The sequence below is a fragment of the Hypomesus nipponensis genome, chromosome 11, assembly GCF_054491055.1.
Source record: "Hypomesus nipponensis isolate SF chromosome 11, ASM5449105v1, whole genome shotgun sequence".
NCBI lineage: Eukaryota > Metazoa > Chordata > Actinopteri > Osmeriformes > Osmeridae > Hypomesus > Hypomesus nipponensis.
The window spans coordinates 1,407,501-1,428,871 of NC_140371.1; the positions used below are offsets into that span (position 1 = coordinate 1,407,501).

Here is a 21,371-nt window from a genome sequence, read left to right on the forward strand (position 1 = left end):
CAATGAGGTGAGAGCTAATGACTGTAGATGAAGAGATTGCAGGTTAACCCCCTTCTACACACACACTGATATTGATAAAAGTATCTGCTAAATGAACATACATTACATACATTTCTACATTATTACAACCAACCTGACCCTGAGTGCTGACCCTGAGTGTTGACCCTGAGTGTTGACCCTGAGTGTTGACCCTGAGTGCTGACCCTGAGTGCTGACCCTGAGTTTTGACCCTGAGTGCTGACCCTGAGTGCTGACCCTGAGTGCTGACCCTGAGTGTTGACCCTGAGTGCTGACCCTGAGTGTTGACCCTGAGTGTTGACCCTGAGTGTTGACCCTGAGTGATGACCCTGAGTGTTGACCCTGAGTGCTGACCCTGAGTGCTGACCCTGAGTGCTGACCCTGAGTTTTGACCCTGAGTGCTGACCCTGAGTAATGACCCTGAGTGCTGACCCTGAGTGCTGACCCTGAGTGTTGACCCTGAGTGTTGACCCTGAGTGATGACCCTGAGTGTTGACCCTGAGTGCTGACCCTGAGTGTTGACCCTGAGTGTTGACCCTGAGTGATGACCCTGAGTGATGACCCTGAGTGTTGACCCTGAGTGTTGACCCTGAGTGATGACCCTGAGTGCTGACCCTGAGTGCTGACCCTGTGCCCCTCTGCAGTGTGACATGGTGTCGGACGTGTGCTACCGGGTGGGTGAATCCCAGCGCTGTGTGAACACAGACCCAGGCTTCCACTGCCTCTCCTGCCCTCCCAGGTACAAGGGCACCCAGCCCTTCGGCATGGGAGTGGAGGCTGCCAAGAAGAACAAGCAGGTGGGGGATTACAGGAATATAGTCCCTCCCACACGCTCCTTCTGTCTCCCCCTGTCTCTCACCCCCTCTCCCTCCCTCCCTCCCTCACTGTCTGTCTCTCTGTCTGTCTGTCTCTCTGTCTGTCTGTCTGTCTGTCTGTCTTCCTCTCCTTCTTTCTCCATCTCAGTCTCCCTCTGTGTCTCTCTTCCTCTCCTTCTTTCTCCATCTTAGTCTCCCTCTGTGTCTCTCTCCCTCTCCTCTCTCCGTCTTAGTCTCCCTCTGTGTCTCTCTACCTCTCCTCTCTCCATCTCAGTCTCCCTCTGTGTCTCTCTCCCTCTCCTCTCTCCGTCTTAGTCTCCCTCTGTGTCTCTCTACCTCTCCTCTCTCCATCTCAGTCTCCCTCTGTGTCTCTCTCCCTCTCCTTCTTTCTCCATCTTAGTCTCCCTCTGTGTCTCTCTACCTCTCCTCTCTCCATCTCAGTCTCCCTCTGTGTCTCTCTCTCTCTCCTCTCTCCGTCTTAGTCTCCCTCTGTGTCTCTCTCCCTCTCCTCTCTCCGTCTTAGTCTCCCTCTGTGTCTCTCTCCCTCTCCTTCTCTCTCCATCTCAGTCTCCCTCTGTGTCTCTCTCCCTCTCCTCTCTCCGTCTTAGTCTCCCTCTGTGTCTCTCTCACTCTCCTCTCTCCGTCTTAGTCTCCCTCTGTGTCTCTCTCCCTCTCCTTCTCTCTCCATCTCAGTCTCCCTCTGTGTCTCTCTCCCTCTCCTCTCTCCGTCTTAGTCTCCCTCTGTGTCTCTCTCCCTCTCCTCTCTCCGTCTCAGTCTCCCTCTGTGTCTCTCTCCCTCTCCTCTCTCCATCTCAGTCTCCCTCTGTGTCTCTCTCCCTCTCCTCTCTCCATCTCAGTCTCCCTCTGTGTCTCTCTCCCTCTCCTCTCTCCGTCTTAGTCTCCCTCTGTGTCTCTCTCCCTCTCCTCTCTCCGTCTTAGTCTCCCTCTGTGTCTCTCTCCCTCTCCTCTCTCCGTCTTATTCTCCCTCTGTGTCTCTCTCCCTCTCCTCTCTCCGTCTTAGTCTCCCTCTATGTCTCTCTCCCTCTCCTCTCTCCGCCTTAGTCTCCCTCTGTGTCTCTCTCCCTCTCCTCTCTCCATCTCAGTCTCCCTCTGTGTCTCTCTCACTCTCCTCTCTCCGTCTTAGTCTCCCTCTGTGTCTCTCTCCCTCTCCCTCTCCCTTTGTCTGCCTCCCTCCCTCGTGGTCAGGGTTAGTCTTGTTGGCCCCAGTGATTAGCAATGTGTTTGTTGCAGCCCTCAGTGTTTCCACCCAGCTAGTTGGAGGCCTATTACTGTTTAATGCGCTGTGTCATGACTCTGTCTCCCTGGTATTCTGTCAGCCTGCCTGAGAGCTCCCTTCCTGCTGGCTGGGAGAGGTGAGTCATCCAGCCTGGAGCTGCTGCCAGATGTTGTATAAGCAGGGGGACCATGTGGTCAGCCTGCAGCTGGAGCCTGCAGCCTGGATCAGTTGATTAGGAGAGGGGGCCACCTCATCGTTGGCATGGGGGCGTGTGTGTGCGCTTTTATTTTACGTGCGCGAGTGTATGGGGTGTGTGGGTGCGTGCATCTGTGTGTATGTTCTAGAGGGGCATTTGAAGGTTGTGTTAGTGAAATAAGTTCATTTTTAACAGCCACTTTTCGCTGTAAAACCCAAGCTCCCATACCAAGTTTCACTTATAACGCTGCCCACATCACAGTTCCTAGGTCAAGTCTGTAAAGGAGAGCGGTAGGAGAGGTGAACTGGTATAAAAAGACCTGTTGTAAACTCTGCCTTTCCTTGGTCCTTTCATCCCTCTCCTCCCCACTCCCCAGGTGTGTGAGCCTGAGAACCCGTGCCAAGACAAGACCCATAACTGCCACCGGCACGCACACTGTGTGTATCTCAGCCACTTCAGCGACCCCATGTACAAGTGTGACTGTAAGATCGGCTACGCAGGGGACGGCTTCATCTGCGGGGAGGACTCCGACCTGGACGGCTGGCCCAATCACAACCTGGTGTGTGACGCCAATTCCACCTATCACTGCAAGAAGGTGCGTGGGTAACAAGACACTTGACCAATCACAACTTTGCATGGGGGGGGGGCTGACTGACTTTATCAAGTACCTGCCCCTAACCTGCCCCACCCCATCCTGCCCTAATCTAACTCTGCCATAATGCATCTGTGTTCCAGGACAACTGCCCCAACCTGCCCAACTCTGGACAGGAAGACTTTGACAAAGACGGGCAAGGGGACGCGTGTGACAAGGACGATGACAACGACGGCATCGTAGACGAGAGAGTAAGACCGCTGTCACTGTATATATCTGTATATGCTTGAGAGCCCAGTGATATGTACATATGTAGGCTACTGGAGATTCAGTGATGTGTATATATGTAGACTGAGATCCAGTGATGTGTATATATGTAGACTGAGATCCAGTGATGTGTATATATGTAGACTGAGATCCAGTGATGTGTATATATGTAGACTGAGATCCAGTGATGTGTAAATACAGTCCATCCGGAAAGGATGCATCCAAACTCAATTTTGAGTGTGGCAAAGGCTGTACATGTGATTTGTTTAATTTTTTTTATTTATTAGGTTTGCAAAAAATTCCCCAAACCTTATATACGTTATTAGTATGAGGGATTGTGTGTCGAATTTTGAAGAAAAAAATTATATGAATCCATTTTTGAAAATGTCTATAACATAAGTTGGAAAAAGTGAAGCGCTGTGAATACTTTCCGGATGCACTGTTTGAAGACCTCCACTGCCTAACCGATGTTCTCACCTGTGTGAACAATAACGTTTTCAATTGCACTCTGTTCTTCTCTACTGTACTGTACTCTACTCTGCTCTCCTTTCCTCTGCTCTCCTCTCCTCTGCTCTGCTCCTCTGCTCTGCTCTTCTCCTCTGCTCTCCTCTCCTCTGCTCTCCTCTGCTCTGCTCTTCTCCTCTCCTCTCCTCTGCTCTCCTCTGCTCTGTTCCTCTGCTCTGCTCTGCTCTGCTCTTCTCCTCTGCTCTCCTCTGCTCTGCTCTCCTCTGCTCTGCTCTCCTCTGCTCTGCTCTTCTCCTCTGCTCTGCTCTGCTCTGCTCTGCTCTGCTCTGCTCTCCTCCGCTCTGCTCTGCTCTCCTCTGCTCTCCTCTGCTCCTCTGCTCTGCTCTTCTCTGCTCTACTGTCCTAGGATAACTGTCCTCTGCTGTACAACCCTCGTCAGTTTGACTTTGACAAGGACGACGTGGGTGACCGCTGTGACAACTGCCCCTACGAGCATAACCCCGCCCAGATAGACACGGACCACAATGGCGAGGGAGACGCCTGCTCTGTGGACATCGACGGGGACGGTAGGAGGGTCGACCAGCACCACGCTGACCGAGTGTCAGCATAGCGTGTCCGTGTCTAAACAACTTCTCTCCTCCAGAGATTCTGAACGAACATGACAACTGTCCGTACGTGTACAACCATGAGCAGAAGGACACAGACATGGATGGAGTAGGAGACCAGTGTGACAACTGTCCACTGCTGCACAACCCAGACCAGGTGAGGAACACTGCTATATTATCCAGACCAGGTGAGAACACTGCTATATAACCCAGACCAGGTGAGGAACACTGCTATATAACCCAGACCAGGTGAGGAACACTGGTATATAACCCAGACCAGGTGAGGAACACTGCTATATAACCCAGACCAGGTGAGGAACACTGGTATATAACCCAGACCAGGTGAGGAACACTGCTATATAACCCAGACCAGGTGAGAACACTGCTATATAACCCAGACCAGGTGAGGAACACTGGTATATAACCCAGACCAGGTGAGGAACACTGCTATATAACCCAGACCAGGTGAGGAACACTGCTATATATCCCAGACCAGGTGAGGAACACTGCTATATAACCCAGACCAGGTGAGGAACACTGCTATATAACCCAGACCAGGTGAGGAACACTGCTATATAACCCAGACCAGGTGAGGACACTGCTATATAACCCAGACCAGGTGAGGAACACTGGTATATAACCCAGACCGGGTGAGAACACTGCTAAATAACCCAGACCAGGTGAGGAACACTGCTATATAACCCACACCAGGTGAGAACACTGCTATATAACCCAGACCAGGTGAGGAACACTGCTATATAACCCAGACCAGGTGAGGAACACTGCTATATAACCCAGACCAGGTGAGGACTTTGTGTGTATGGTGTGGCGCCTGTCCTCCGTGTTTATTGTGGTGGTGTTTGTTTGCCAGGCGGACAAAGATAACGACCTGGTGGGGGACCAGTGTGACAACAGCCAGGACATCGACGAGGACGGCCACCAGAACAACCTGGACAACTGTCCCTACGTTGCCAACTCCAACCAGGCCGACCACGACAAGGACGGCAAGGGTGACGCCTGTGACTATGACGACGACAACGATGGTATCCCTGACGATAAAGATAACTGCAGACTGGTGCCCAATGAAGACCAGCTTGACTCTGATGGTGGGGATTTAACACACACAGACGGACAGAACACCCCCCCCCCCCCCCACACACACACACACACACTCACAATCTTTTACACCAGGTGATGCTGTAATACTGCCCTCTAGCGAGTCAGTAGAGGATGTATCTGGCACCACTTCAGTGTTAACGAGAGCTTGGATGTTTGGCTCCCCCTACCTGTAGAGACAGCAGTGCAGCACTACCTGTAGGGAGAGAAAACAGTTACCCTTCTATCAGTCCACAGGGAAACACAAACGCACAGATAACTTGGATATAGTCAAGACTTACAGTACATCAGTCATCATGTGCTAATGGTATACCGATGTTATTCAATATTATGTTTTCTGTCATGTTTTGCCTGTTTTGTTTGTTTTCAATAACGTTTTCAGTTTAATGACCTGTGTGTTTCCTATGCAGGAGATGGCAGGGGGGACGCCTGCAAGGACGACTTTGACAACGACAACATCCCCGACATCCTGGACGTGTGCCCTGAGAACAACGCCATTAGCATCACGGACTTCAGGAAGTTCCAGATGGTGCACCTGGACCCCAAGGGAACCACGCAAATCGACCCCAGCTGGGTGGTGCGGCACCAGGGCAAGGAGCTGGTCCAGACCGCCAACTCAGACCCGGGCATCGCCGTGGGTGAGGAGAGCCATCACGCACACTGTGGGGGAACCTCCAAGGGACCCTTGGAAGTCATAGAAGCATTACGGATGAGTGCAGCTCAGTGGTAGAGCATAGAAGCAGTAGGGATGAGTGCTGCTCAGTGGTAGAGCATAGAAGCAGTAGGGATGAGTGCAGCTCAGTGGTAGAGCATAGAAGCAGTAGGGATGAGTGCAGCTCAGTGGTAGAGCAGAGAAGCAGTAGGGATGAGTGCAGCTCAGTGGTAGAGCATACAAGCAGTAGGGATGAGTATAAGTTCAGTTCACGAACTCTATCCCTGTTCTCCTCCTCCTCCCCTCCTGTCCTCCAGGCTTTGACGAGTTCAACGCGGTGGATTTCAGTGGCACGTTCTACGTGAACACGGACCGTGACGACGACTATGCTGGCTTCGTGTTTGGGTATCAGTCCAGCGGCCGCTTCTACGTGGTGATGTGGAAGCAGATCACCCAGACCTACTGGGAGGACAAGCCCTCCAAGGCGTTCGGCCTCTCAGGAGTCTCCCTCAAGGTGGTTAACTCCACCACGGGCACTGGGGAGAACCTGAGGAATGCCTTGTGGCACACAGGGAACACTGCCGGCCAGGTGAGAAACCACATGCACATCAGCCATACTTATGTTACCTATGGATTCATGTTAGTGATAATACAATCACATGTACAGTGTTTGACTGAAAATCAAAAGTTCCAGGTTCAAATCCACCCCTGGTCGTTTTGAATGAAAGTGAAGCTAGCTAGTTTTGCTTCTGTTTGAACCGATTCAAACCCAAATATCCCAAGCCCTCCCGTCAAAACCACTCCCACAAAACTACAGCAACGAGCATTGAGTGCGCGCAAGTAGGTAGGCAGACAGACAGGTAGCCCGTCCAATCATTAGTCTCGGAACAGTCTTAATGATTTGTGGTGTTTATTACAGTCGGATTGATTTCATATTACCCTCAAACCTTTAGATTTATTGGTTGCTATCAAGTTTATTTAGCTAATATGACAAAAAATGCTTTTTAAACACATTAGATACCCTGCCTTTAACTTTAACATATTGTTTCAGTTTAGAATATTTTTACGGTAACAATATATAAAACCTCACAGTATACATGTATGTGTTTGTGGCGTGTGGCGTGTGTGTGGCGTGTGTGTGATACGGTGTGCAGGTGCGTACTCTCTGGCACGATCCCAAGAACATCGGCTGGAAAGACTTCACCGCCTACAGGTGGCACCTCATACACAGGCCCAAGACGGGCTTCATCAGGTGAGCACACACACACGTGTACACACACACGTGTACACACACACGTGTACACACACACAGCTCAGGGACCCACCTGCCGGCTGTGCTGTCCCCAGGGTGGTGGTGTACGAGGGGAAGCAGATCCTGGCAGACTCGGGGCCCGTGTATGACCAGACATTTGCAGGAGGACGGCTTGGCCTCTTTGTGTTCTCCCAGGAGCTTGTATTTTTCTCAGACCTCAAGTATGAGTGTAGAGGTGAGTTACCCCCCACACATTCCCCCCCACACACACTCCCCCCCACACACACTCCCCCCCCCACACACTCTCCCCCCCCCCCCACACACTCTCCCCCTCCCCCCACACACTCTCCCCCTCCCCCCACACACTCCCCCCCGCCACACCCCCCCCCCCCACACACCCTCCCCCCCACACACCCTTCCCCCCCCCCCACACACCCTCCCCCCCACACACCCTCCCCCCCCCACACACTCTCCCCCACCCCCACACACTCCCCCCCACACACTCTCCCACCCCCCCAGAGCTGTAGAGAGGGGCGTGTGTTCTGTTGTGCTGTCTGGTTTAAGAAATAGACCGTTTTAAAAATCCTTCAAATGTTTTTTAACACCCAGATAAGCCGGAGTTTCCAACTGTGTTCATATAAAGGTAACAACCTGGAGCTGCGGTCTGCTTGGTGATGCCTGATAACTCCTCACGCTGTGCTGCCTGCTTGTCACCTGCCTGGTTACACTGGCTGTACGGTTATCATACTGGCTGTATGGTTATCATACTGACTGTATGGTTATCGTACTGGCTGTATGGTTATCATACTGGCTGTAAGGTTATCATACTGACTGTATGGTTATCGTACTGGCTGTACGGTTATCATACTGGCTGTATGGTTAAGGTTATCATACTAGCTGTATGATTATCACACTGGCTGTATGGTCATAGTGACTGTGGTCATAGTGACTGTATGGTTATCATACTGGCTGTATGGTTATACTGACTGTGGTCATAGTGTCTGGATGGTTATAGTGATGGCATGGTCATCATAGTAACTGTATGGTTAAAGTGACTGTATGGTTATTATAGTGACTGCATGTTAACCATATTGACTGTTTTTTAATAGTGATTGTGTGGTTATCATAGTGACTACATAGCAAACATTTAATCACAGAGAGTATATAGCAAACTAGTACTTTTTTACCGAAACAAGATCAATGTTGACATCACCTTACACCTGGGAAGGCCAACCTCCACCATAACTATTTTTACTTGTTCAATAACTTGTAGCAGTTACTATGTAAGTACAGTGTTGTTACTATAGGTTTTGCTATGTAGTTACATGGTAGTGGATGCAAATGTAATGTGATGTGGGTGGTGATACTGAAGAGCTCGTTATGAAGCGTGAGGTCTGTGGGAGGACGAGCAGATGTTTCAGGGTGGTCAGTGGTGGAGTACTGGGCTGGTATGGTGCGTTTGTCATCACAGCTGTAGATGGAACCCACATGTTGGGGAGCTGAGCTCTGAGGGCCTGCTGTGCCCAGCCCAAGGGCAGGGCTGGCTCCTTCCACCCTGCTGGTGTGGACCTTCCCTGGGTCTCCTATCTCTCTGTGCAGACGTGAAACTCGACTCTCATCTTTTCCAACAGAAGTTTGCTGTAACCATAGCTTTCATGTCTTCAAATGTGTTCGAAGTGATTGACCCAATGACCCATCCACCTCTCCCCCTTTCTTTCCCCCTCTCCCTCCCTCCCTCCCTCCCTCCCTCCCTCCCTCCCTCCCTCCCTCCCTCCCTCCCTCCCTCCCTCCCTCCCTCCCTCCCTCCCTCCCTCCCTCCCTCCCTCCCTCCTTCCCTCCCTCTCCTTCTCTCCCTCCCTCCCTCACCCTCTCTCCCTCCCTCTCCCTATCTCTCCCTCCCTCTCTCCCTCCCTCTCCCTCTCTCCCTCTCTCCCTCCCTCTCCCTCTCTCCCTCTCTCCCTCCCTCTCCCTCTCTCCCTCCCTCTCCCTGTCTCTCCCTCCCTCCCTCCCTCACCCTCTCTCCCTCCCTCCCTCTCCCTCTCTCTCCCTCCCTCCCTCTCTCTCCCTCTCTCCCTCCCTCTCCCTCTCTCCCTCTCTCCCTCCCTCTCCCTCTTTCCCTCCCTCTCCCTCTCTCCCTCCCTCTCCTTGTCTCTCCCTCCCTCCCTCTCCCTGTCTCTCCCTCCCTCCCTCTCCCTCTCTCCCTCCCTCCCTCTCCCTCTCTCCCTCCCTCTGTCTCTCTTTCTCCTTCTTTCTCCTTCAGATAACTGATGTGGGTGGACCATGCTCCTCTGTCTCCTGGATCTCCACATCTTCACTCCATCTTTCAGACAGACACAGACCTGCTGTGCTGGAACAGCCATCAGACAGGTTAGGGTTAGCTGTGTGTCTTCCAGGGTTAGGGTTAGCTGTGTGTCTTCCAGGGTTATGGTTAGCTGTATGTCCTCCAGGGTCTTGGAAAACCAGACTTTCCCTTAGAAGTGACATCACATCTCAGTGGACTAAGAAAAGCCAAATAACTTAACGCTGTTGTCGACATTGTAAAAAAAAATTAATCCTATTTTTTCTGTTTTACATTTTTCATTTTAGCTCACTTTTCCGACCGTCATTGTTAGTGAATACCAATATTTGAGTTCTAGGGACAGATAAGGGACATGATCCACACATTTGACCTATAACTTAAGGTTGTACCAAAGACCAGTGATGTGGCTGATTATAGACTGGTACCAAAGACCAGTGTTGTGGCAGTGTATAGACTGGTATCCGTTCCCATCATTCTTAATGCCTCTGGAAAGTTATTTAACCCCAAGGCAATTTCACAGCAACTTACTCTGGGAACAAGATGTTTATACTAAGTCTGTATTATAAATTCTTTTTTTGTAAATTATTTATGCCATTGTTTTTTGTGTTTATTTGTTTTCCTGGTTTGTTTCCCTTTTTGCTCAAATTTGTAAATACTTATTTATTTGTTTACACTGATATAAAACAACTATTTGAAATACACATGAAATTTATGCTTAACAATATCCAAACTTTGCATCATAACTGAAAGGTAGGGTCAGGATTGAAATGCAGCACTTTGCAGGCAGTGCTTCTGTCACCATGAAGTTTGGAAGTGTGTGGTTACTACACACCATGACCTGAGCAGATCTGAAAAGTCACATGAATGAGTGTTTATGCTGAGTTAGAGAGTCATGTTTAGGTTGTGTAGTGTTGTATGTAGTGTAGTGTGAGGACGTCTGTCCACAGTGTCACAGGCCCAGTGTGAGTCCACAGGCATACAGATCTATTCCTGTATGTGGAAAGTGTGTTTTCTATATATGGAAGGACTTTATTGTAAACGTGTCTTTCCTATATCAAGGCTGGGTATTCAGAACTTCCTGTTTCTTGTCTATAAGGTTGAGATAACAATATCATCACAACAGGGACATGTGGATTTCATGGGATGGCGACGTTGCAGCTGTACACCTGTAGCACAATTACCCCAGATTAGATCAAAGCTAACTGTAACTAAATGTTGCTCCTTCAAACAAACACAATAAGCAAACGATCATTAAAAAAACAAGTTATCACACAATTTGTTGTACAAATAAATGTAATTGAATGAATTTATATATAATGACAACCAACTAAGCAAAAATTCAATTAGCCAAAGTTATCCCCTTTGTGTGTGTCCCTGGGAGTAATGACATAACTACCACAACATGTGCAAAGGCTCTTGGGTAATGGACAGAAGTCTCATTCTCCATCCTTGTTTTCTACTCAGAGAACCCGACAGACCCACAATGCTGTCCCTGAATTCCATCACTAAACTGAAATAACATCAGAGTTAAAAAGCACGTTAATTACATGGATCAAACAATCAGAAAGTACGACCATATCCGTTAGTATAGCAGTTGTTGTCCCAATACATCAAAATATGTTAGCTTGTTCTGTTTTGGGGGGGTTTTGCAATGCACAAATGTAAATTGTTTTTTATATACATGATGCACATGTTACATTTTCTGCCAACCCTTTTTGTAAGTGGTAAACATTAAAAATGTATCTTGTTTAATGAAACAATCTCATGTACATGATAAGATTATGTTCTATAGGGAATAAACATTTTGTACATTATTTGTTTGTTTACAGAAATGTGGTTCAAAACTACAGAATAAGAATCCTGTTTATCGCCCAGTAGGTTTACACATATGAGGAATTTGCTTCGGTAGATGGTTGCTAACATAATATGTAGAAATATAAAGACAAATTAAATAGGTACTGTAGTAAAAAGCAGAAATATAAAGTACAAGAGAAGGTACAATTTCTGGGGAAATTGTGAGGTGTGCATAAGTCGTTTTTTGGTTTGTTTGTTTTTTACAATATCACCTCCAAACCTATTGTTTAAACTAATATCAAACATACAAACATTTGGATTTTCATAGGTGTACTTTACTGATATTTTTGTATTTTAAGTATGTATACTTAGTAAATAAGAAGATTGCATAGATTAAAAAGCATACATTGTGAGAGTGAAGTGCAGAATGAAACAGGGTTCTCTTGTCATTTCCCTCAGTGCAAGAGGGAATGTGATAGGCTTTGTGGCAGCCTCACATAGTTTAAACAGTTGCATCAAGAACCATTCTGTGTAGAAATAGTCCTAACATATATGACTTAAACTTCCCCTTTTTAAGAATTTACTCATATTGCATTAATTCATTAATAAATAATCCACTTTGAAACAAGCTTTCCCATCTACACGTAATACAAATGATAGTTTTTAGCTTGTAAGTAGTTGCAGTAGTTCAACATCAATCAAATTGTTTTATCATCTGATGGATGCCTCTGTAGATCACAAGAATCATCAGTTCGTTCCCTGTGTCTGGCAAAAGTTTTTGCTTCAAATGGAAATGTTTGAATTTACACTTCTAGCAAATGAATAACATTATCATTAACTGTTAATGATGAATCGGACTGCCAGTGAAAGAGCCAGACTGAGGCAGACGGCAGTACAGTCCTGTCCCACTGAGCTCACATTACCAATCAGAATACAATTTAAACCCCCCATGCAAGAAAGACGCTGGCTAGATGCAGCTCATATCTACAAAACACAACGATCCTGGAGATTTGTGGTGTAGGATTATTGAGTGAAATATGAAATAGTAAAGAGACTGATAGTAGGAGGTCATGTGACCGGCCGTCCGCATAGGGAAAACCACCTTGGGCGTATTGAAGAAGTCTCATATTGTACCCCAATTGCTGTGAAAGTACCAAGTCAAATACATTTAGTCGTTTAGCAGACGCTCTTATCCAGAGCGACTTACAGTAAGTACAGGGACATTCTCCCCGAGGCAAGTAGGGTGTAGTGCCTTGCCCAAGGACACAACATCATTTGGCACGGCCGGGAAACGAACTGGTAGCCTTCTGATTACTAGCCCGATTCCCTAACCACTCAGCCATTTGACTCCCAATGACGTCGGTTACCAATACGAGTTCAAGACATATTCAAAGTATTTATTCCAGATCTGTAAGGTGCAGGTGTCTGATCCACTTAAGCTGAGCATCTCAGAGGATAAAGAATACAGGAAAACAGTTATAGTATCACAATATGGGAGGTTTTACTCTCCCTAGAAATTCCAGGGGGTGACAATCAACAAAGCTTCGCAAGCACAGAAAGAAGACGCTGTATTCATGGTGCTGGATAGCTTTTGTTTAGTCTTTAGATAGGGCTCCTAGAAATGGCCTTGACGTTCCTTCTATTTTCCTCATTCAAAGTCGCCTGGCGCTATAAACTTACGTAACATTGTGACCTCTGACCTACAATCTAGTGTCACAGACATTTCCCAGTCGTATCCTACAAATGGACTAACTTATGGCTATGCAGGCATCAGCAAGCTTTAGCAAACAGCATAATGACAGTTTATCAATGTTACAAGCAACATAATTCATAGGGCCATGTTCTCATGAGTTAATATAGTAGTAGGGTATATTTTATTTAATGTTTATTTTTAGGCGCAATGGCCCATACACAAATACATTACATACAAGAGACATAAATCTACTTATCTATATATAGATCAAACATTGTTTATTATATTCAGAACATTCAGAAGAGTATAAAAGTAATTGTAGTATCCTGGAATAATTAGGATCCTACAAAGAATGTGTATCCTATCCTATGTGTATTCTATCCTGTGTGTATTCTACAACCTAGCATAACACAACATATAAGTACTAAGAACATAGATTACATCTTTGATAAGCTAAAATATAATATAAATAAAGTGATACTAAACCTCCTCTTACTAAATACTATGCAATATACAATACAATATACTAGACCTCTAAATACACATAATGACCTATACTAACCTTATAGACCTAACTAACCTAAGACAAGACCTATATTAACCTAAGACAAGTGGGGCTAGTTAGTGCAATGGGGGGGGGGGGGGCAAGGCATACACACCTTGTGGCAAGTAGAACAAACCACCTCTCAAAAGTAAGACCCTACAGGCCTTGTCCTCCATTGATCCTGTGGTGAGGGGCCATTCCCAGGCTGTTACTCAGCTGAAGGAGTTGGCTAGGATCATCAACATTTAGTGCCCTTAGAGGTGGCCAGGAAGAAGAGGAAGAAGGAGTAAAACCAGAAGAAGTGCTAGATAGTTTAATAAGAGTTTATGTCTCGGAATAAAAAAATAAATTGAATTTTACAAATCAGTGTCGGTGTATTTTGATCTTCCGAATGTACTTTTACTCTGTGTGCATAAAGGTGTGGGCAAGGGATGTCAGGGGGTTAGTGGCAATGTAAGTATATGGATATTTGCCACGGGGTGAGGGCTTCAATTACCTCTCTCTTTTTTGACCACATGTGTTTGCATCGCTGCCAACGTAGAGTTATCAGACTCATATTCTGATTAGAATTATGAGTATGACAACGTCAGGCTAGTCTCAATGGGTACAAAGCTGAACACTCGTTCTGTTGTCGAGCGGGTTAATGAGTTGGTTTCGGTTCGCGAGTTTTCCACAACTAGCGATGCCGAACTATCGAGCGCACGTAGTGGAGTCTGGCCATATCGCTACCCGCCTCCGAGCACCTGAAATAGAGAGAGAAGAGGATGGAGCAGAAGGAGGACGGGAGAGTGACGAGAGTAATCAAGAAAAAGATGACTGGCAAGACAAAATGTATTTGGTCAGTGGTGAAAGACACAAGGGCTGACACCCCTAAAGGTTCATCCAAAGATTCTAAATTCAAACTATATCAACATTGTAATTGAGTAAGCATCATTGTCACATTTTTCATCTTTAAAAGTAAGATTGTGGACCATTGTAATACAACATATCCAACTAATCTTATGAATCCAGAGTTGTATCACTCATCCAACACCAAAGCTGTGATGGGTGAGTCAACAGACCATTTTAACAATGTCACAGAAAATATTCCAAGATGGTGAGTCCTTATACAGAGATTACTACATCAATTGCCACCATATGTCTTATTTATTAGATGTGAAACTGCATTTCAGTGGCATTCCACCAAAAATGCCTGTGTCGATTACAAAATGTACGTTCCTTGTAAAATGTAGCCTACATTAACGATTTCCAATCGTTGCGAACCCTTTTTATTTTCTTTACAAATATGTGTTATATGTACAAATGTCTATTTAAATCTGTTGAATGAATGAAACGTTAAATATATATATTTTCCCTCTCTGACTGAAGTTCCCTCCCATTGCAACGCCCTCCAAGTAAAGAACTGGCCTCCTTCTGGCAAGTCGAGAACCATTCTCGTCTCTGGTATCATAAGAGAAACTAAAGATGTCAGGAAGAGGTAAAGGAGGCAAAGGACTCGGTAAAGGAGGCGCCAAGCGTCATCGCAAGGTTCTCCGTGATAACATCCAGGGTATAACTAAGCCCGCCATCCGCCGCCTTGCTCGCCGCGGTGGTGTGAAGCGTATATCAGGCTTGATTTACGAAGAGACTCGCGGTGTGCTGAAGGTGTTCCTGGAGAACGTCATCCGTGATGCCGTGACCTACACCGAACACGCCAAAAGGAAGACCGTGACCGCCATGGACGTGGTTTACGCCCTCAAGCGCCAGGGACGCACTCTGTACGGCTTCGGTGGTTAAATCATCCTCACGAATATCAACCGAAATTAAACAAAGGCTCTTTTAAGAGCCACCCACATGTTACAGATCAGAGACTTTGTTTCCATAATTTGGGTGTCGATTAGATTTCAGCCTATGACATTACTTTCAAATCTATGGCATTTTTGACGATGAAGGCACAATATACAACGCTGAGTTGAGTAGCCTAGTTTTGTCCTCAGTGTTTGACGCAATTGAACTTTGATTCAATACTAGTCTGTAGGCTTCTAATCCATTTTAGTCTAATTAAGCACGAATACTACCGGTGGTCAGGGCGTATCCGAAGTATTTGAGCCAATTGTATTGTAAAAGGGGGCATTATTCAAGGTTCTTCTGCTAATGGGCTACTTGGCTAAATATGACTAATAGCTGGATGCATGGGGGTTTGCGTGGCACTGCAACCAAACGAAACTTCAAAGTTGACGTCATTAACCACGTGTTTCTGGTTAAACTACGCGGTAAACTGCTCAGGGATTTTGGCGCAACTTCCTAGCTTTTGAGTTGCCGCGTCTCCTCCAAGCATATAGCAAACATTTCCGCTGTGACATAAATGATTGGTGAAAATTAGGATTATTCAGTGTAAAAAGGTTTCTAATATTTCCTTTCAGTTATCATAACTGTCAGTTTATGATTACTGAAAGAGAAGGGGGCAATCGGTAAATCCCACGCACGCGCAGCAGATTTCAATAGTGCTCACGAAAGGAGTGCAGCGACAAGCAGGAGGCGTGCCTAAAAATGAGGATGTCTCCCGCTATATATACTGGGTAACCAACTACTGATTTGATCATTCGTTTCTGAGAAGCAACGAGACTTGACCATGCCTGAACCAGCAAAGCCCGCGCCCAAGAAGGGCTCCAAGAAAGCCGTTTCCAAGACCGCAGCAAAGGGCGGCAAGAAGCGCAGGAAGTCTAGGAAGGAGAGCTATGCTATCTACGTGTACAAGGTACTGAAGCAGGTCCACCCCGACACCGGTATCTCATCCAAGGCCATGGGAATCATGAATTCCTTCGTCAACGATATTTTCGAGCGTATCGCCGGAGAGTCGTCTCGCCTGGCTCACTACAACAAGCGTTCAACCATCACCTCCAGGGAGATCCAGACCGCCGTCCGCCTGCTGCTCCCCGGTGAGCTGGCCAAGCACGCCGTGTCCGAGGGCACAAAGGCCGTGACCAAGTACACCAGCTCCAAGTAAACGGACGCTCCTTCATATTCACCCCAAAGGCTCTTTTAAGAGCCACCCACTTGTCTCTGACTTTGAGTAAAATCCATCACGATTACTTGAATGTTGACTTGAAGGAACTATAAGCCTCCGTGAACAGGGACGGGTTATTCTGCCAACCTATCATACGACTGTAGTATAATGCCACGCATCAATGCTGTTTGTGGTTGACAAGGGCGCAGTGTTACACGGGGTTTTAGTGTGATGTGTCGGGGAACGCACGTTGGCTGTTAAGTCCGGCCTGAGCATGCAATAAACATGGACTATTAGAAGTCGTCTCATGTATAGCATCAAGCAATCTGCAACAAACCATTTCAATAGCTTTAGCACAGTGCAAGATACAATTGATCGATTTGCTTATCACATTTAACATAATATGTAAACACTGGACTTCAAACCTGAGATGTCATTGGATGGTTGTGAACTATGTTTTTGAAAACTGTAAAATAGATGGAAATCACAGTGACAGAAGAGAGGTCAAAAACAGCAGATGAAAGCAGAGTACAATAGAGTATAGTCCTCATGAAGTGCTCATCAATGATGCAAACTGTTTCGACTATTTTTTTGCAAGGCATTTTAATTGATTATTTCAACCTATTTTTGCTTTGTTTTCACACAGTGAAACGAGAGGGGAACATAAAACACAAAATAAATGAAAGCAGAGTACATTAAAGTACAGTACAGTAGAGTCCTCATCAAGAGGCCTTCTCCCCTATCTCCACAGAGACGACTCTCTCCATTCAGGACACAGAAGTTAACAGACTGGTCAAGAGGCAGAACCCACACAAAGTAGCTGGGCTAGACCTTGTCTCTCCTGCCACCGTCAAGCACTGTGCTGACCAGGAAGCAGTGTGTTAAGCTGGGAACACACATCTCTGACTCCCGGTCCATCAGCACCGGATCTCCTCAGGGCTGCGTCTTTTGCCCTCTGCTCTTCTCCTTGTACACCAACAGCTGCACCTCCAGTCATCAGTCCGTCAAACTCCTGTAGTTTGTGGATGACACCACCCTCATTGGGCTCATCTCTGGTGGAGATGAGTCTGACTATAGGTGGGAAGCTGACAACCTGGTGACTTGGTGCAGCCAGAACAACTTAGAGCTCAATGCTCTTAAGACAGTGGAGATGGTGGTCAAGAAGCCAGAGGGGAGTGACTGAAGTGTCCGAGTCAGAGACTTGTGTTCCCAGCTTAACGCACTGCTTCCTGTCAGACAGGAAGTCTGTGATCCACCTGCGGGTGGAGTCGGGCACGTTCAGCTGGGAGAGCTTGTCCTGTAGCAGGACGGGGATGATGGTGTTGAAGGCAGAGCTGAAGTCCACAAACAGGATCCTGGTGTAGGCTGCTATCAACCCCAACTTAATACGTTACTTCCACATGTATAAAAGAAAATACAATATTTAAATTAATTATACCAAATATTAAACAGAAAGTAAATCTCACACTAATTTCCTAAACGTCCCCTCATATAAACAGGCTATTGTCAACGAAATACAACCACTTGTCCAGGCTAATGAAATCAATGAAAAGTCTTTATGACTCATTCACTTCCCATCACCAACAACATGGATATTAACGTGCAGGCATACTGAAACTGACGAGTCCGGCTCATACTGAGTAGGTAGACCAGACACACACCATCCACGGAATACAGTCACTGTAGGCTACAGTGAGACGTAACAAGTCTTACAGTAGGGATTGTGTCCTTGGAGATGGAAAAACTAGGGAAGGGAGAGCAATAGGGAGACCAAGATTTCCCCGAACGCCACCCCCGCTACACACTGTGTTTTGTATCCCCCCAAAAGAGACCAGTTTTAAGCCCCTGGTACCCCAGATGTGTATTCTAAAACAGTTACGTTTCTCGACAGATTATTTGGCTCACTAGAAAACATTTTTTCGATTTGCACGACTGCCGTTTTAAATACTATTGGGGCAAATGGCACAGACAACACGGTGCGCAGAGCTCCCTCCGCGAGGCCAACGGCGATGATTTGAGTGAGCCACAACAAAACATCGAGTGCCTCCGGTCCACATACCGTTTTGTTTTGAACGTTGAAAAGGCTGCTTGCTGCCCGATTTACTTCTTGACCGCAGCTCAATTCCAACATAGATTTTTAGCCCGTTGTTCACAGGGAGAAAACACAAGTGCCAACGGATAGCAGCGACGGAGAGAAGCCTGGCCGGGAGTTGAGTCTACACAGTTCTCATGTCCTATTTAAATCCAGCGCTCTGAACGCCGCAGCGCTACACAGCAGAGAGCAACGTCGCACTTTCAAATCGTACACGTCCCGCTAGTGTTTAGACATGGCAGAAGTCGCTCCAGCTCCCGCTCCTGCAAAGGCACCCAAGAAGAAGGCGGCAGCCAAGCCCAAGAAGGCTGGACCCAGCGTCGGCGAGCTGATCGTCAAGGCCGTGTCCGCTTCCAAGGAGAGAAGCGGCGTGTCCCTGGCAGCGGTCAAGAAAGCCCTGGCGGCCGGCGGCTACGACGTGGAGAAGAACAACTCCCGCGTCAAGATCGCAGTGAAGAGCCTCGTCACCAAGGGAACCTTGGTCCAGACCAAAGGGACGGGCGCTTCTGGGTCTTTCAAGATCAACAAGGAGGCGAAGGCAAAGAATCCCGTTAAGAAGGTCGCCGCTCCGAAAGTAAAAAAGGCAGTCGCCAAGAAACCCGTTGCTGCCAAGAAGCCCAAGAAGGTCGCTGCGAAGAAGCCCGCGGCTGCCAAGAAGTCACCCAAGAAGGCTAAGAAGCCCGCGGCAGCCAAGAAGGCAACCAAGAGCCCCAAGAAGGTGAAGAAGCCTGCAACACCCAAGAAAACAGTGGCCAAGAGCCCCAGAAAGGCAGCTAAGGCAGCTAAGCCCAAAGCCGCCAAGCCTAAGGCGGCCAAGGCAAAGAAACCGGCGCCTAAGAAGAAGTAAACCTTAGTCCGCGTCCGTATCACTAAAAGGCTCTTTTAAGAGCCACCCACCTGTCCTTAAATGTGCATGTCCATGTTGTTGGCCCCCGTACCAAACACTTTCACATGCACGATGGTGTTTCATCACGCTCTGTAAAATTGTAGCGTGGGAGTGTTCAGAACTTTGATTACAGGCCACTTCTGTTGCACCTTAAATTACCTTGGTCTCAGACATGAGTTAAATCTCCGGGACGGACATTATGAAAACAAAGTAACCAGCCAGTACCAGAGGTACAAGTGATACATGTTACGCGTCCGCCACAAAACGATTATAAATAAGATGAACAAGTTGCAATGGCACTTCTCATTTGGCATAATCTAGCGAGGAAACCATGACAGAAGAAGAAAATTAATGACACAGCTAGCTAATTTGAGAAATTATCGTTGCATGAGACTTTTATTTGTGAAAGTGCTTCGTGTAACTGTAGAGCTGCATAGAAATTGTGCTTCTGCTATTAGCAACCTGCAAATAGTTGCTTGGAATATTAAGGGTGCAAATCCAATTTAAAACCACCATCACCAACTGGATAATTGTAGGCCTATATCTATGTTAAATATGTATGTGGATATATCAAATTGTTCACACTACACGATTGACGATTGTGGCCTATAGTAGACTTTGCGTCCGTCCATCCATCCATCCATCCATCCATCCATCCATCCATCCATCCATCCATCCATCCATGCCACATTAATGTATGTGATTGGCGCCTTAAACGAGGAGCGACTGAATGAACAAAGAGACGTGAGGAGGACAGACCAGACGACAAAACGCGCCTTCTGCGGGAAAGAGAATGGCTCCACCCCCGAGTCTGTCGCCACCTCCGATTGGATCAAGACCCAACCGACATTGTGACCAATGAAAGCCGTTTACCGTCAGCTAGCCTATAAATGTTGTGCTCCGACAGATTTGCTTCACTACTCTTTTTAACAGACGTATCACGAAGATGAGCGGAAGAGGCAAAACCGGAGGCAAAGCAAGGGCTAAGGCCAAGACCAGGTCATCCCGCGCCGGGCTGCAGTTCCCCGTGGGTCGTGTCCACAGGCTTCTCCGTAAAGGCAACTATGCTCAGCGTGTGGGAGCAGGCGCACCCGTCTACCTGGCAGCTGTTCTCGAGTACCTCACCGCTGAGATCCTCGAGTTGGCCGGTAACGCTGCTCGTGACAACAAGAAAACCCGTATCATCCCTCGTCACCTGCAACTGGCCGTCCGCAACGACGAGGAACTCAACAAACTTCTCGGTGGCGTTACGATCGCTCAGGGTGGAGTGTTGCCCAACATCCAGGCGGTGCTTCTCCCCAAGAAGACCGAGAAGGCCGTCAAAGCCAAGTAAAGACTAAATCTCAGTCTCACTTTACCCAAAGGCTCTTTTAAGAGCCACCCACTACACTCTTCAAAAGCGCAATGTCTTACAACTCTGTCTAGTGTCAAAGTTATTGGACTATCTACATGCAAGGTACAATAACTATTTAAACTAATACTTTTCTCCACTCTGGCACCACTTTATGGAGTTCCACCACTTAACCTAAATGGTTTACTGTGCTGCTCAATCTGCAAGGTGGCCCACAGTGTCTGACACCAGAGATAAATCCCATTTAGGTGCTGATGCTCTCGGAGGTGGCCTGAGCCTACACACCCCAGCCAGAAAATGCTTGACCAGCGGGTGGCTGATAAACGCTGTCTTGGCGAACCCTTCGTGACATGCCGAAATGGCAGCTGCGTAAAGATGCACAGTGCTCGCGGCTAAGCCCTCGTCAAACAACGATTGTAAAAAACACAAGAACATTTAGACTGGACATGAGACCCGGGTCAAGGTTCTGTTTTCCACACCATTGCATAAAGGCTCACCGGGCGCGACGCGT

General features: G+C 47.3%; 4 protein-coding genes and 1 pseudogene across 8 annotated transcripts in view; all 5 read left to right on the forward strand.

The window, feature by feature from the left end:
* The window catches only part of thbs2a (thrombospondin 2a), a 25,758-nt gene extending 14,430 nt beyond the window's left edge, over positions 1–11,328 (forward strand). For 4 of the 5 annotated variants that reach the window (XM_084708981.1, XM_084708979.1, XM_084708982.1 and 1 more), the window contains 13 exons: positions 1–7; positions 663–815; positions 2,643–2,861; positions 3,002–3,109; positions 3,997–4,156; positions 4,234–4,352; positions 5,067–5,301; positions 5,722–5,949; positions 6,281–6,552; positions 7,118–7,215; positions 7,311–7,450; positions 7,825–7,858; positions 9,476–11,328. The exon at positions 1–7 is cut by the window's left edge and continues 121 nt beyond it. In XM_084708981.1, coding sequence (XP_084565107.1) covers positions 1–7; positions 663–815; positions 2,643–2,861; positions 3,002–3,109; positions 3,997–4,156; positions 4,234–4,352; positions 5,067–5,301; positions 5,722–5,949; positions 6,281–6,552; positions 7,118–7,215; positions 7,311–7,450; positions 7,825–7,856 — 1,771 coding nt within the window. In that variant the 3' untranslated portion in view covers positions 7,857–7,858; positions 9,476–11,328. The remainder of the gene's footprint in view (positions 8–662; positions 816–2,642; positions 2,862–3,001; positions 3,110–3,996; positions 4,157–4,233; positions 4,353–5,066; positions 5,302–5,721; positions 5,950–6,280; positions 6,553–7,117; positions 7,216–7,310; positions 7,451–7,824; positions 7,859–9,475) is intronic. The other variant, XM_084708983.1, reaches the window with a different exon arrangement.
* A 3,661-nt stretch (positions 11,329–14,989) lies between these two features.
* LOC146267643 (histone H4) lies at positions 14,990–15,388 on the forward strand. The gene has a single exon (XM_084709990.1). It carries the CDS (start codon positions 15,010–15,012, stop codon positions 15,319–15,321), a length of 312 nt encoding a protein of 103 aa, XP_084566116.1. The 5' UTR covers positions 14,990–15,009; the 3' UTR covers positions 15,322–15,388.
* A 220-nt stretch (positions 15,389–15,608) lies between these two features.
* On the forward strand, positions 15,609–16,830 carry LOC146267644 (histone H2B-like). Its single transcript, XM_084709480.1, has one exon. The coding sequence runs from the start codon at positions 16,157–16,159 to the stop codon at positions 16,529–16,531; it is 375 nt and encodes a 124-aa protein (XP_084565606.1). The 5' UTR covers positions 15,609–16,156; the 3' UTR covers positions 16,532–16,830.
* A 1,857-nt stretch (positions 16,831–18,687) lies between these two features.
* LOC146267645 (histone H1 pseudogene) lies at positions 18,688–20,067 on the forward strand (annotated as a pseudogene).
* Positions 20,068–20,445: 378 nt separating this feature from the next.
* On the forward strand, positions 20,446–21,080 carry LOC146267646 (histone H2A). The gene has a single exon (XM_084708966.1). The coding sequence runs from the start codon at positions 20,456–20,458 to the stop codon at positions 20,840–20,842; it is 387 nt and encodes a 128-aa protein (XP_084565092.1). The 5' UTR covers positions 20,446–20,455; the 3' UTR covers positions 20,843–21,080.
* Positions 21,081–21,371: the final 291 nt, after the last annotated feature.